General features: G+C 33.5%; 4 protein-coding genes across 5 annotated transcripts; 2 read left to right on the top strand and 2 right to left on the bottom strand.

Annotated features, from left to right (window-relative positions):
* Positions 1-124: 124 nt before the first annotated feature.
* On the bottom strand, positions 125-4,421 carry LOC143212676 (TBC domain-containing protein kinase-like protein). Its single transcript, XM_076431681.1, has 14 exons — positions 4,156-4,421; positions 3,777-3,989; positions 3,456-3,705; positions 3,139-3,367; positions 2,792-3,066; positions 2,563-2,709; positions 2,371-2,491; positions 2,123-2,284; positions 1,876-2,053; positions 1,596-1,802; positions 1,253-1,512; positions 1,040-1,167; positions 799-961; positions 125-625 (listed from the first exon to the last, which is right to left on the bottom strand). The coding sequence occupies exons 2-14, from the start codon at positions 3,979-3,981 to the stop codon at positions 518-520; spliced, it is 2,433 nt and encodes an 810-aa protein (XP_076287796.1). The 5' UTR covers positions 3,982-3,989; positions 4,156-4,421; the 3' UTR covers positions 125-517.
* A 524-nt stretch (positions 4,422-4,945) lies between these two features.
* On the top strand, positions 4,946-10,269 carry LOC143212681 (leucine-rich repeat protein soc-2 homolog). The gene has a single exon (XM_076431699.1). It carries the CDS (start codon positions 5,154-5,156, stop codon positions 6,981-6,983), a length of 1,830 nt encoding a protein of 609 aa, XP_076287814.1. The 5' UTR covers positions 4,946-5,153; the 3' UTR covers positions 6,984-10,269.
* Positions 10,238-12,710, bottom strand: LOC143212693 (uncharacterized). The gene is made up of 4 exons (XM_076431734.1): positions 11,573-12,710; positions 11,079-11,422; positions 10,552-10,984; positions 10,238-10,464 (listed from the first exon to the last, which is right to left on the bottom strand). The coding sequence occupies exons 1-4, from the start codon at positions 11,717-11,719 to the stop codon at positions 10,381-10,383; spliced, it is 1,008 nt and encodes a 335-aa protein (XP_076287849.1). The 5' UTR covers positions 11,720-12,710; the 3' UTR covers positions 10,238-10,380.
* LOC143212705 (uncharacterized) lies at positions 11,752-13,837 on the top strand. Of its 2 annotated transcripts, XM_076431759.1 has the most exons (4): positions 11,752-11,872; positions 12,199-12,310; positions 12,488-12,637; positions 13,181-13,837. In XM_076431759.1, exons 2-4 carry the CDS (start codon positions 12,276-12,278, stop codon positions 13,419-13,421), a joined length of 426 nt encoding a protein of 141 aa, XP_076287874.1. In that variant the 5' UTR covers positions 11,752-11,872; positions 12,199-12,275; the 3' UTR covers positions 13,422-13,837. The 2 variants fall into 2 exon arrangements, with proteins under 2 accessions (XP_076287874.1, XP_076287873.1); XM_076431758.1 differs by lacking the exon at positions 11,752-11,872 and having other exon boundaries at positions 11,915-12,310.
* The last annotated feature ends 27 nt before the right edge of the window (positions 13,838-13,864 follow it).

Below are 13,864 nucleotides of genomic sequence, written 5' to 3'. Positions count from 1 at the left end.
CGGTTTCCAACCTTTATGCTACTATGCCTCCCTAAACAAATTTTTTTCCGCGCCTCCCTATCTTGTAATTGATATAATAATGTAGACACGTTTTAAAATACTGAAAACTACAATTAACAGAATAATAACAAGGTTTTGCTATAGCAATAGGAACATGCATATTTATTTTTATATTAAATTACTAATTAAACCACATCTAATGCATCAAAATTTAATGCGAGTGTTGTTGTTTATTGGCACAAAGTTTATCAAATCTTGGGGGCAATGTGGAGCGTGCCACTCGTAACTCTTTTTCGACTACGTAGTATAACAAAATTGCAATTTCTTTGTAAGATAAAGTATGTTTCATGTGCTTAGAATATCTTATTTACAATAGATCAAAACCGATAATTCTTCGGAATAGAAAATCAATATTTTGATTATGTACAAATTATGGACATTTTACGCGTCGTATACAATTGCAATAAATTTTAGGTGTCGTGAGAATTTCTTAAACTTCTACAAAGTAATGTGTTTTTTAGCGTGCACCTACTATAATGTTTGGAGACTTTGTACGCAAGGCATAAATTCCCCCTTGCAAGGAACATACCCCCATAACTCCACACTTCACGAGAAAATCTGCGAACTTTAAGAAATTTATTAATTACGATGTAATCTACAGCGTGTTCACGCTATTACTGGCCAGCGTTTTTCTTACAAATAATGAATGTAAGGAAAAAAAAAAACGAGAGGAAGCAGTAAAAACACTGGCTATTAATAATGCAAACGCCTTGTATAATATTATGATCGGATATGTACCAAAGCATTATTTTGATCGAGGGGTCCAATAATTACAACGATACTGTTCTTATTTTCTGCGATCGGTTTAGCTTGCGGTCCTAAAGTCTCGATCTGAGTTTGAGAGAGTTGTACACTTGTAAATGGAATGTTAATACTCTCTGCCACAGCACCTCGTTCGAATCTACGAAAATATAGACTAGTGACTATGCGCAAAAACGTTTTCTAACCAAGACTTTTTTTAAACAAACATTACACTTACTGTATATTATTGCGTATATCAACAATTATTAGCCTTTCGGGATTATTGTCTAACAAATTTAACAAGTCATCGACAGAAATTCTTGGCATTCTTTCGGTGCCTGGCTCAGGCTCTGACCAATGCACATCCTTGAAGGTAATACAATGATTTAAGCTTTAAACAGCGAGTAATACGAAACTGCGGATTTTTATGTGAATAGATGAATCTTTATACCTTAGGTTGATTAAACTGATGTTTCCTGTAAGTGATGCTGGCTGGTGTGCTTTGATACATTGTCATAGAATCTTTAACGCATAATTCTATGTCTATTTCAGGGAGATCAGAAAATAAAAGAATGCATTCGTTAAAGCCAGAAGTTAAAAGGGAGTCGCGTAACTGTTTCAATATTGCCAGGCCGACTAGGAGCGGGAACGAAGAATCCCCTAACAAAAGTTTGTCCCACAAATGTAGTATTTTGTGAAGCGGAAATACATCTAAAAGAAATATTTGATCGAATTGGTCTGTAAGAAAGTATTTAAAATCCTCTGTCTAATCACGAGTATAGTATATAACTTACGCGAAAACATTGTTAGAAACCATGGTATAGCAAACAATTCTGGTACAAAGTTAATCGATCTGAGATGATTAGCCAATTGAGGGTCGTGGAAAGCTATGATTTGCGAAAATTTTCCCAAGTATTCTTGTATGATGGCAGAATTATCTTTCAAAAAGAATTTATGAAGATATTTCGGTATGAATGCGGATAGACATTCGAATGCTCTAGCTATAACAAAAGCGTTACGTGTTAAGTACAGAAGTAATATATCGAGTATAATATGGTATATTAAATTTATTACCTTCGTTGTTAAAATTAAGGTATAGAAACGGAGCTGTTAAAGAGTCTAATCCTTGCCAATAAACATAATGGGGATTGTTTCGTACCCATGCTTTTAATAATCTTTGCAATCTCTCGTGACCAGCCCCGGATGATAGCAATTCGCTGTATTGATGACATCGTGGTATGTCTACTTCTATCTACGAGAATATCGATATCCTTCGCTGTTGTAGTAAATAGCATAATATAATGTCGAAGCAAATTAGTACCTGTCTGTCTGTATGAGTGGGCGTTTCTTTATCAATCATATCGTAACGCTTCTGAATATCGCCGGTGATACCGAGCAACGCTGCCCAAACAGCTCCACGAACAGGCGGCGGTATGTCTTTATGCGCTTCCTCGATAATTGCTTCTCTAGTAATTGGATAAACCTAAATTACGACTCATAATATTTGTTACTATAACAGATTGATTTTACTAATAAGTTTTTCTAAAATACAAAAAATGTCATAAATACCTGAAGCAGTCTGTTATACAAAATAATTCTATAGAATTGATATTCGGTATCTCTCTCTCTTATAATTAAAGGTAATTGAGAGGCAGCATCCGTTAAATCTTCTTGAGACTGAACACGCATTCTGTGATCAAAGTAAAAAAATAAACCAACTGTATCAAAACTAATGACAAGTACTAATTTCACTGTACTTACTCGTTCGTTAACCATGGATAATTTGCTATGTACGGAATATGAGACAAGCGTTGTCTGAGCGTATCAAGAGGAACTTTGACCACGCGCAAATCGAGTAAGCTAGCGGTGTCTCTGTGTCCAAACATTTGACCCAGAAGTATAACTAAACTAGAAACAAAAATTAATTAGTCATCGTTCGTTTTTCTTCTAATATTCGAGATACATATATTCGCAAAAGTTTTGCAAGTACTTTGGAATAGATAAAATAGGTGGTCTCGATCTGATAAGTCCTTGCTTTTTGAGTTCCACTGTAATATCGCCACCCGCCAATTGCCATAAATAATACAATTCATCCATTTTTTGTACAATAACATTCTTGTAAAGATTGTCTTGCGTTTCTTTTTCGTTTTTTCTTAAAAACTCTTCAAATATTGGCAGTTCTAACAATTCCTCAGGTATTTTACGTTTCGAGGGATGGATTTGAAGACAAGAGTCTATGAACTCCTTCACTTTGTCGGGTACCTTCTGCGATAATAAAGGAGAAATATGTTATAAGCTGGTAAAAGATTGTAATAAAGTATTAACAAAAATATCAACCATATAATTGTTGTGGCAATTATTTTCTCTCGCCAGACGTTCGAATACAGAAGTTTCGCAGTGTATTAAACTAAGAACTTTCCTCAAACATTGAGATAATTTCACGCCTGGCCATATCGGTCCCTTTAATAATAATTCTGCGATAATCATACCCAAAGACCAAGAATCCACTTTCAAACTACTAACGCCAGAACTCAAAAATACTTCGGGCGCCGTGTACTTTGGGTAACTATAAATATACAAGAAAAATTACATTCGACGTATACTATTTAAATATAAAGTATATCTGAACCGATAAAACTATTATTCATATGTACCCTAAAGGAAAAGAAACATGTTTTCCACAATCTGTCATATAATATAAACCATAATTATACAACTGTACGTATCCACTTTTATTAATAAGTATATTCTCGGGACTTAAATGTCTATGTACTAAACCTAATGTATTCATATGTTGTAAGCCCGATAAGCATTGAAACGCTATTCTCATAATATCGTCTGTATTTAAATTTTCCTTACAGCTTAGCGGATCCCCGTTGTATTCTGTCACTACAACTATCCTTTCTATAAAATAAATCATAGGATTTTGTAAAAGATTAATTACAATGTAGAAATAATAAATATAATATTATTACCATGTTTACTCCTTATTATGTCGAGGTAAGTTGATAAATTTGGATGGCGAATAGTTTTCAAAAACTGTGATTTTCCATATATAGTTATCGAATTTGGAGTGAGAGGTAAACCGTTGCTACCGCATACTTCGATCGGATGGCTTTGCGCAAAAAATGTCATTCCACCGAAACAGCGTTCCTCATTTTCTAACAATGCTGGACACATTTCTAACTCTATAACAAACACCAATATTTTTAAAAATGGTATAAACGAGATGACAGTTTGTAAATTTGATAAAAATCTGAAGAAATACATTCTTTATAAAACATAAAATTATTTATTTGTGCATAAAGAAATCTTCTCGCGCTATGTTACAGATGATAACAAGTAAATACTTACTCAATTGTTATCAAAGAGTGCCAATTATTTCTTCCATTAACCTCGACGTCGTGTTTCACAACTATACTAATTGTAAAAAAGAAATACGCTAAGAAATTTGTTAGGCTTACAATCTTTCATAGTGACATTGCATATAATTAATTGGAAAATAATTCAATTTATATCTTTGTTACAACGATCGCTCTTACAACACTCTTTATGTAAATAGCAAAATAGTGCTTGACGTTGACATTCATTGACATTTCTCTGTTTATGTCATGAAACATGGTTACTCGACCAGATACGAAATTCGAGCATTTGCTCGAGCTATATCAGTGACATCAGTGTCAGACAGTGTCAGAATACAAGGCGGGTCGCATGAATGTGGCAGAAGTCGTTAAAGTAAAAAAATAAGACTTTTGAGGGCGATTTGCCTAGATTGATCTTTTATCTGGCGTTTTTGACTACTGACAAAACCCCGTGTTTGTATTATCACGAAACGAGAACGCGAATCCCGCACCCTTGCAATTTTGCAAATGGACCGAATACCGGCCCGGCCTGCAGGCCCTGGGCTCGAGCCCCTGCAGGTGGCATGCGCGCATTGGCGCGCACAGGGGCCCGGCCAAAATCGAGCCGATATTTGTGTTGTCATTCAGTAATTTGACGAATAAGATAATAATACATAATATAATTGATTGAATAATCTGTCAATATATATAGTAATACAATAATTAACGTGTATATACTTGGTTATACAATATTCTGCAGGGAGAATCAAATCGCAGAGTTTCCAATTTCGTATTCCGTGGTTGAACGTTCATTGTTCATCATTGTTCATCGAGTCTCCCATCAACTAATTCGCGTTTGCGCTACGTGCAGTGTGTAACATCGATATGTCAATACTTGTAAAGTACGAAATTTGATAAAAAAAAATAAAGAAAGAACAGTATACGATGTCGTAGAATAAGTACGCGAAGATATTCGCGAAGTAATCGTAGCTTGGATAGTGGTGTTAGGTTATGAAAAAGTCGAACAAATACTGGACAGGTGTGGGTAACATTTCAACGGTGTGTTTGTCCGAGGCGAAGAGGGACCGTAGGGATTTGGAGGACGGTCTTTCGACCTTTTACATGAAGGAACAGGATATTCCTGAATATTTGGAAGGCTGTGGTTTAACCACCTGCACAGCCGACATGCCAGAGGACGTATCCGCTCTGCGGGATATCAAGGAGCAGATGAAAGAAAAAAAGCTGTCCTCCGCGTCCATAGCAGGTCCCGACACCAAGAAAACGGTAACTGTCAAACACCCCGAGTCCAACAAACCGAAACCTACCACGAAAAAAGGTAAACCAATCCAAGCAGATTTAGACGTCGCGAAAGAATTCATTAGATGCAGGGACGAGTGCGTGAAACGGCTGGATTTGAGTAAATCGAGCATCACGCATCTACCAAGCACCGTGCGAGACCTGACGCAGCTGGTCGAATTCTATCTGTACGGTAACAAACTGGCAACATTACCGCCGGAGATCGGTTACCTGGCAAATCTGGAGACACTGGCTTTGAGCGAGAACTCGCTGACCAGTTTGCCGAGTACATTAGAAAATCTAAAGTCGTTGCGAGTACTAGACCTCAGGCATAACAAGCTGAACGAAATACCTGATGTCGTTTATAAATTGACTAGCCTGACCACTCTGTATTTGCGCTTTAATCGTGTCAAATATGTCAGCAACAATATTAGAAACTTGACGAATCTAACGATGCTCAGCTTGAGGGAGAACAAGATCAAAGAACTTCCCGCAGGTGTTGGAAAGTTGGTTAATCTGATAACATTTGACGTGTCCCATAATCATTTGGAACACCTGCCCGAAGAGATCGGAAATTGCGTCCAATTGTCCACTTTGGATCTGCAGCACAACGAGCTGTTGGATATTCCGGATACAATCGGGAATTTAGTTTCTTTAACGAGATTAGGTCTTAGATACAATAGATTAACTAACATACCGAAATCGTTGGCAAACTGTAAGTTGATGGACGAGTTCAGCGTCGAAGGTAACCAAGTGTGCCAACTGCCCGACGGGCTGCTGTCCAGTCTTTCCGATTTGACGTCGATCACACTGTCCAGAAATGCCTTCACCGCATATCCGTCGGGAGGACCAGCCCAATTTACGAACGTTTATTCCATTAATCTGGAACATAATAAGATCGACAAAATACCATACGGAATCTTCTCGAGAGCGAAGAATTTGACAAAGTTGAACATGAAGGAAAACCAATTAACCGCTCTGCCTTTAGATATCGGTACATGGGTGAAAATGGTCGAATTGAACTTGGGTACGAATCAACTAACAAAGATTCCAGACGACATTCAATGCCTTCAGAGTTTGGAAGTCTTGATACTTTCTAATAATTTGTTGAAACGTATTCCTGCCAGCATAGCGAACTTACGCAAGCTCAGAGTATTAGATCTCGAGGAGAATAGGATCGATTCTTTGCCGAACGAGATCGGTTTCCTACGAGACTTGCAGACGTTAGTATTGCAAAGTAACCAGGTGACCACTTTGCCAAGAGCGATCGGTAATCTGACAAATTTAACATACTTAAGCATAGGTGAGAATAATCTGAACTATTTACCCGAGGAGATCGGTACGTTGGAAAATTTAGAATCACTGTACATAAACGATAACGCGAACTTGCATAACTTACCGTTCGAATTAGCTTTGTGCACAAATCTCAGTATTATGTCAATTGAAAATTGTCCACTCTCGCAAATCCCGGCTGAGATAGTTGTCGGCGGCCCTTCCATAGTGATTCAGTATCTGAAAATGCAAGGTCCTTATCGATCTATGTAACAAAATTAGGAAGTTCTCTCTCTTTTGTATGAATTGGATGTCGATTCTTAGTAAGAGTGATACAGAAACTGATGATATTTGATACGAATATTTATTAACTTAAATTCTCACCGTAATGATCTCACATCAATAAAAATTCTATGGAATATTATCGATATACATATAACGATATGAAAATATGTATTCTCATGAAATGAATAGAGATATACCGTTTTCAATATAAAAATCAAGAAACATATGTACAGATATATTATGAAATTGGTGCTGACTTTGGAAATCTGCACAATGAACTAAAGAAACTATAAAAGAATAAAATCATAATAAGTAGAGATGTGCGAGAACCCGACGCGTTTACGGGTTCTCGCACACCTCTAACAATAAGATATTTTAGATACAGTAATAATATAAATTATATACCGACACTTTTATTAGTATATAAATACTCCACTCGTTTCTTTTGGTCTTTGTATGTATGTTATTTAATGATACAATGAACTGTAATAATGGTTGATGTAATACGTTTCAATTAGTATATGTTATATACACTTTGCATAACAATTATCTTATCATTTCTGAAATTAATCTAGCATATAAAATTTCGTAGCGGAACCCATAAGTTTTCAATTATACACAGATACCTGAAAATACTATCCTTAGGCATGTAATTATTATTCTTGAAAATTGTATTAAATCGCGAAGAAGTAAGAGAAAATTTGTTTCGTTCGTGGAGGCGTAAAAATTAAGAATCGGCATCGATCTATTTAGAATTTAGTTACTGCTATATTCATTGCCATACGAGTGAACAAATTTTGCGGGGCTTGTCGTTAATCACCGTGCAACATGTTATTATTGGTTGGAAATTTTTTGCATAGCGAAAACTTTCGAGAATGTTGCTCTTCCAAAATACGAAAGATAGCTACTTATATGATTTAGCAGACTGTAATGAATGATGTATTATTTTTTGTTATTTATAAGATTAAACGTAAACGATTTTATATTAAAGCACTTCAAACAAAAAAAATTATAAAAAAAAGCTGACGTATCGCGAAGAAAAAAAAAAGTACATTACAAGATAACAGCACACTATATTTTAACAGTAATTTTTACTTTTGCATTTGCTACATAAGTTGCAATAATCGGTAGCAATTATAAACTATATATATTTAAGTGTATACTCCTATAACGTAGTTAAAGATTAAATGGCATATGTGTTCTTTTAATGAATTAGTAAGTTTATCATTCTAACGTTTAACGCAATGAAAATTTATAATTGAATTATTAATGTGCTCTCATTCATTGAAAAAGCTGCCAAAACTAAGCATACAATTATATAGTATTAGCATTGTATTCTTGTAACATTGTTTTCTCTATTTTTCTTCTTTTTTTTTTGCTAAGTTCCATACATAATGATTCAGATAATATATGGTTTAACTTTATTTACTTCGTTGAACTGTGCATATCGTGTATCTATATCTATGTGTACGCGTGTGCGCGCTTGTGTATTTTAATTGAATTATTATTTTTTACAACCATATACATGTTTATATAATATATACTCTGTATCACACCTATAATACTTCGATGAATGGATTTTATTTATAGGTGAGGATATATTGATTTCTTTTTTGAACGTATAACATGCTCTTGCACACGTACGACTCGATAAACAATGTACCAGTATACTATTTTTGCCATTTATAACATAATAGCTGAATTAGAAATATTTTTTCATAATTTCTTTATTATGCAATGGCTGTGCAATAAGACGTTAAAGAATTAACACAATTCTACTTATATTATAATTGTAACTCTAATTGATATTACATTAAATGTATTATATATAAAATATAAAAATATATATAGAAATATATTTTACCTTTTTAATTAGCGCTACTCCAAATTCTATTTCAACTGCGAAAAAAGAAAACAAACGGAAAAACGATGCTATTGAAAGTACACGGGAATATTTGAAAAGTAAAATGGAACTTAGTAAACATTTTCATTGTAATTAAGAAGTTATAATATGTCTATTCTACTAATTACATATTCGATGTATATGTAAATGTATAATTTATTATGTGTCTATTTACAGTTTTTCTATGCTAGTTATGTTTCTAGAATATATCATTATGGTAAAATGTATTCGCATTATATAAGACTTTGTCTTTCAAACTTCTACAATTTGTCCATAAAATAATAAAAGGTCGATAATAACGTCGCATAATGAACATTTTTTCCAGATTTCGTATTCAATTTTCTTTCTTAATCAAGTGAATTTTATATATATATATGTGTACAATTAACATATACAGGGTGTTCATTTGAAAACTTTCCAGCCGAATATCTCGAAAAGTATGAAAGATATTAAAAAAGTGTAAAACACGTGTCCAAGGATTTCGAGGGGGAAAGAGGGGGGCAGTATCAGTTTTTATTTGGGTGGCGTTTTCAAGGTCAGTTAAAGGTCAACTTTGTTTTTTCAAATGGAAACCTATATTTTTTATTATGGGATCTTATTGTACGTAAAAAGAGCAGCAATTTTCGTAGGATACTTCTTTTGATCCGCGCACTAGTTTCGGAGATATTTAAAGAGAAGTAGAGCGGAAGCCCTTTCCCCCTCGAAATCCTTGGACACGTGTTTTACACTTTTTTAATATCTTTCATACTTTTCGAGATATTCGGCTGGAAAGTTTTCAAATGAACACCCAGTATATGTGTATCAATAATTAAATAATTATTTAACTACTGATCCGAAATATTAATGTCAATTTGTAAAGTTCAACTCGATGTTTACTTTTTCTTTATATCTATAAGTGTATGTTATATATATGTATGTATGTATTAGTAGTCGTATATATAATTTATGGAGTTTCTATAACATTTATCCGTATCGTTAAAGACATGTACAAAATTTTGGTTCTATATGGTATTATTTAAATCGTTTTATTAAGACTAAATTGTGTATGTCTCTATTATATACGTAAGGTGTTAAATAAGTTTCAGAATACATGCAAATGTTGCCAAAAGGAGTGCTACAATACAAATTGTTGTGATAAACTGTTCAACAGTTTTAAAAAGACATAAGTAATACACTATTATATGATTGGGAAATGATTAAAAATTTGTATAATAAAAAGAAATAGCTATTCTCAAATTATAATCTTGTTGAATAGTCTATTAAGTATGATATATATAATTTCAGAATAATAATATTATTGTAATAACATGTATATGACTAATCATATAGAATGCTGTATATTTCTAAATAAATAAATACGCTATAAACGTTTTTTCACCTTTGATTTAATTGACCTTTCGTACAACTATTTATAACTTAATGTACAACATGTATTACCGCTTTATCAATATGTACTTTATTCAGTGTCCTCAATTTATTTTCTTACTTTTTCACTTTCAAAGAAACCATACTTTGCTTTTTCAAAGTAAATTTTCCGAGTCGTATATTGCTTATCACACGCGGACGCTGTAATTAGAAAAATAGATATAATAATCGTCGAAAATATTCATTAACCAAAATAAATATAATTAATTAATCAAATTTATTTTCAACCTTTTTAGGAGTATTCATTTTCGCAAAGTTGTTCGAAGATGTTGCAACATTCTCTTCATTTGTTCCGTTAGGGCGATTCTTCAAATATTTTTCGGCGCCCTTAAATCCTTTATATGCTTTTAATTTTTGATTTTCAACCTTTTTAGGAGGATCAATTTTCGCAAAGTTGTTCGAACATGTTGCAATAGCATTCTCTCCATTTCTTCCGATAGGACGATTCTTCAAATACTTTTCGGCGCCCATAAATCCTTTATATGTTTTCGATTTTGGATTTTCAACCTTTTTAGGAGGATCAATTTTCGCAAAGTTGTTCGAAGATGTTGCAATAGCATTCTCTCCATTTGTTGTTCTCTTAAATCCTTTATTTACTTTTGCTTTTTTATTTGTAACTGTGTGGCAAATGTTTGGCGAATTTCCTAAAAAGTTTACCATCCTAAAAGTTAACATACAAACGGCCAAACAATAGAAATTATTTTTATAAATAGAAGTGATCAGTCTTTTCAAATAATTTTAAAACCGCATAGTACCTTATAAGGTTCAATATTTCTTCCGAAAATGATTTTAAACTATCTAAGATGTACGTAGCATTTTTTATGTCTTCTTCGATATCTTCGTTATGAATGGATGTTCTTTCATTATTAATATTATCGATTTCACTTTTCAATTCCGTTACTTTATCTTCCTCAATTGAGTTAATCGATTTCACATAATTGTACGGCACAGTACTGTATTTACAATTATGACATTCAATTATTTCTTTAGTGTTCGAATACGGTTTGAAGATAACATTAAAATTATGTTCCAAGTAAAAGTCCCACACTTCATTACAAAATTGATCTTCCACTGCCCATACAGTACAATTTATATTATTCTATAACAAATTTGATAGAAGTAAAAAAAATTATGTATTAGTCACCATATTCTTTTTTACAATTAGAATGATTAATTACAATATTACTACGATTTTATTTTCAAATCGGGCACGAACTTGTACAATTCATCATTCTTATTGTCTTTTTACCATTTTCGTCTGTTCTTCTTTTAATACTGTCTTCCTTTGTTCCAATAGTTCATGATATGTACTCAAAAGATTTTTATGAACCTTCAACTCTATGTTCTTACAAATGTTTTCTGTTAACTGTAAATCATTTTCTTTGTTAATTTCCATAATTCTCAATCAATAATCAAACGATAAATAGCCGTTTTACGAATAGTAGACGTTTCCGAGCGAAAAGTCAAATAGCCGTTTCATATTTATCAGTGCACCCTATATATATGTATATGCTTGATATGCTCGCAACGGTCATTGGCTGTTAGATATGTATGTAAATAATCGTTTTCTAGTAAAAAAGCCACTTATACAGCTACTTATTTATCAAGCGAATAACTATATAACATAGTACAAATATAATGTTATAATAATAAATATATCAGAAATTGTTTCTTTCAGTTTATAATAATATGCTTTATACATAGTTTTACGAAAACTTTAAAAATTATTTAGTATCGCATAGTGTATATTCCATATAACAAATACTTGATAAACAATTGTATTATGGTATTGTGGCATGGCGTATCGGAGCTTTATATTTAATCTGTGTTGCCGCAATATAACCTATAACACTGTAAACAAACTTTCTTCAACAGTTCTTTACATTATCTCCGGACAACAACGGAAGCTGGTGAATTAAACATTTCGGAGTACTTATGATTAGCAGTGTAAGATGAGTTCCAACGGCTTGAAAATGTTGAAAAAAAAGTTAGTATGAAATTTATATATTATACGCGTATCACGAAACTTGATAAATAAAACACAAGTTTCAAACACATTTGTCAAGTTTCATACTTAACGACCCGATATGTATATATTTATATATTATAAACACAATAATGCATGTATAATTGATGTATGTATCTTTTACTATTTCTCCGTCAGCAATCCGTATCCTCAAGGAATGCGGTGTCAGAAATGTTTGGAAATGGGACATTGGAGTTACGAATGTAAAGGGAAGAGGAAATATCTGCACAGATCATCGCGTACAACACAATTGAAGAAGGCTTTGAAGCAAAGAGAAGAGTCTACCATGTAATTCATTCGGAAATTGTCAAGTCCATTAACATGTTGCGTATAGGTCACGAGATGTCTCGTTTTAAGAGATAATGCATGCAATGGGGTTTTTCAGTAGTCAAAAGTGCTAGATAAAAGATCGATCTAGGCCACGATCGCCCTCAAAAGTCCTGTTTTTACATTTACGAGGTGTTATTTGCATCATTCTGTGCACGTAGCTCCTTTCATAAAGCTGCGACAGCTACATGCTGCTGAATAATGCAAATTTTGCCAGGTAAACATAAAAACAGGACTGGAAACGAGTCTACCCCCTTAATCAATAAAATATTTTCCATTTTGTTCGATGATCTTTTGCCATCTCTCTCTCTCTGGTAGCTTCATAATTCTTCTAGTCCTTATCGGTAAAAAAGATCAGTCTTTTGCTGATAAGGACCAGAATTACGAAGCTACCAGAAAGATGGCGGAAGATCATCGAACAAAATGGAAAATATTTAGTTGATTAAAGTTCATTGCTTGAATGGAAACAAATGACAAACAATAACACGAACGAATATGTTACAGTGTAGAGCAGAAGAAAGAAATCAAGAAGAGTCGTCAACAGAAAAAGATGAGGAAAGAATCTAGCAGTTCGAGTGAAACGAACTCTAGTGCCGAAAGCAGCAGTTCCAGCAGCAGTAACGATAGCAGTAGTAGTAGCTCGTCGTCAGACAGTGAATCTGATTCTACCGACAGTGTTTCCAGTAGCAGCAGTGGTAGCAGTAGTTGTAGCAGTAGTAGTAGTAACCATTCTAAAAGGAAATAGCACTTAAGGTAGTTTAAACAACAATCACGTTATGACGACTATGAAAACGCTTGTTCAATTACTTTGTAAAACAGCAAGAAAGGCATGAAAGTAATTTCGGTATTTTGAGGTGAATAAACCTCAATTTTTTTTATTCAAGCAATTAACTTTAATAATGATGGATGACCTGAAATCGCGACCAGAAGTTTTATAAGCGCGGAATTGTGAAGAGAAGAACATCGAACAAAAACATTGGGTTTTATTTCACCCTTAAAATACCGAAATTACTTTTTCGCCAACCGAATATTTTACACAAAGCAACTTTGTCTACATACCTTTTTAAGTATTTTTTTGATCGTGTAGGAAAAAGTGTTTTTGATCACTTACGATAGGTAATTTACCGGTACACTAGAAATACGCGTACGATAAGCTTCGCTGTACAAAATTAAAGTCACTAAGGTACT

This window comes from Lasioglossum baleicum, chromosome 10 (genome assembly GCF_051020765.1).
Source record: "Lasioglossum baleicum chromosome 10, iyLasBale1, whole genome shotgun sequence".
In the NCBI taxonomy this organism is placed as follows: domain Eukaryota; kingdom Metazoa; phylum Arthropoda; class Insecta; order Hymenoptera; family Halictidae; genus Lasioglossum; species Lasioglossum baleicum.
The sequence above is the reverse complement of the archived record's forward strand: the minus strand, read 5'-3'. Positions and strand labels throughout refer to the sequence as shown.

Bases quoted from the DNA above. Each gene is read 5' to 3' on its own strand.
- LOC143212676 (XM_076431681.1), bottom strand. From the start codon at position 3,981: ATGTGTCCAGCATTGTTAGAAAATGAGGAACGCTGTTTCGGTGGAATG. The intron at 2,710-2,791 runs GTACTTGCAAAA...TTTTGTTTCTAG, and splicing joins CCTATTTTATCTATTCCAAA to TTTAGTTATACTTCTGGGTC. The intron at 1,513-1,595 runs GTAAGTTATATA...TATTTCTTTTAG, and splicing joins GTTTCTAACAATGTTTTCGC to ATGTATTTCCGCTTCACAAA.
- LOC143212681 (XM_076431699.1), top strand. From the start codon at position 5,154: ATGAAAAAGTCGAACAAATACTGGACAGGTGTGGGTAACATTTCAACG.
- LOC143212693 (XM_076431734.1), bottom strand. From the start codon at position 11,719: ATGGAAATTAACAAAGAAAATGATTTACAGTTAACAGAAAACATTTGT. The intron at 10,985-11,078 runs GTACTATGCGGT...GTTAACTTTTAG, and splicing joins GAAATATTGAACCTTATAAG to GATGGTAAACTTTTTAGGAA. The intron at 10,465-10,551 runs GTTGAAAATAAA...TTCTAATTACAG, and splicing joins AAATGAATACTCCTAAAAAG to CGTCCGCGTGTGATAAGCAA.
- LOC143212705 (XM_076431759.1), top strand. From the start codon at position 12,276: ATGAGTTCCAACGGCTTGAAAATGTTGAAAAAAAA. The intron at 12,311-12,487 runs GTTAGTATGAAA...TTTCTCCGTCAG, and splicing joins TTGAAAATGTTGAAAAAAAA to CAATCCGTATCCTCAAGGAA. The intron at 12,638-13,180 runs GTAATTCATTCG...AATATGTTACAG, and splicing joins CAAAGAGAAGAGTCTACCAT to TGTAGAGCAGAAGAAAGAAA.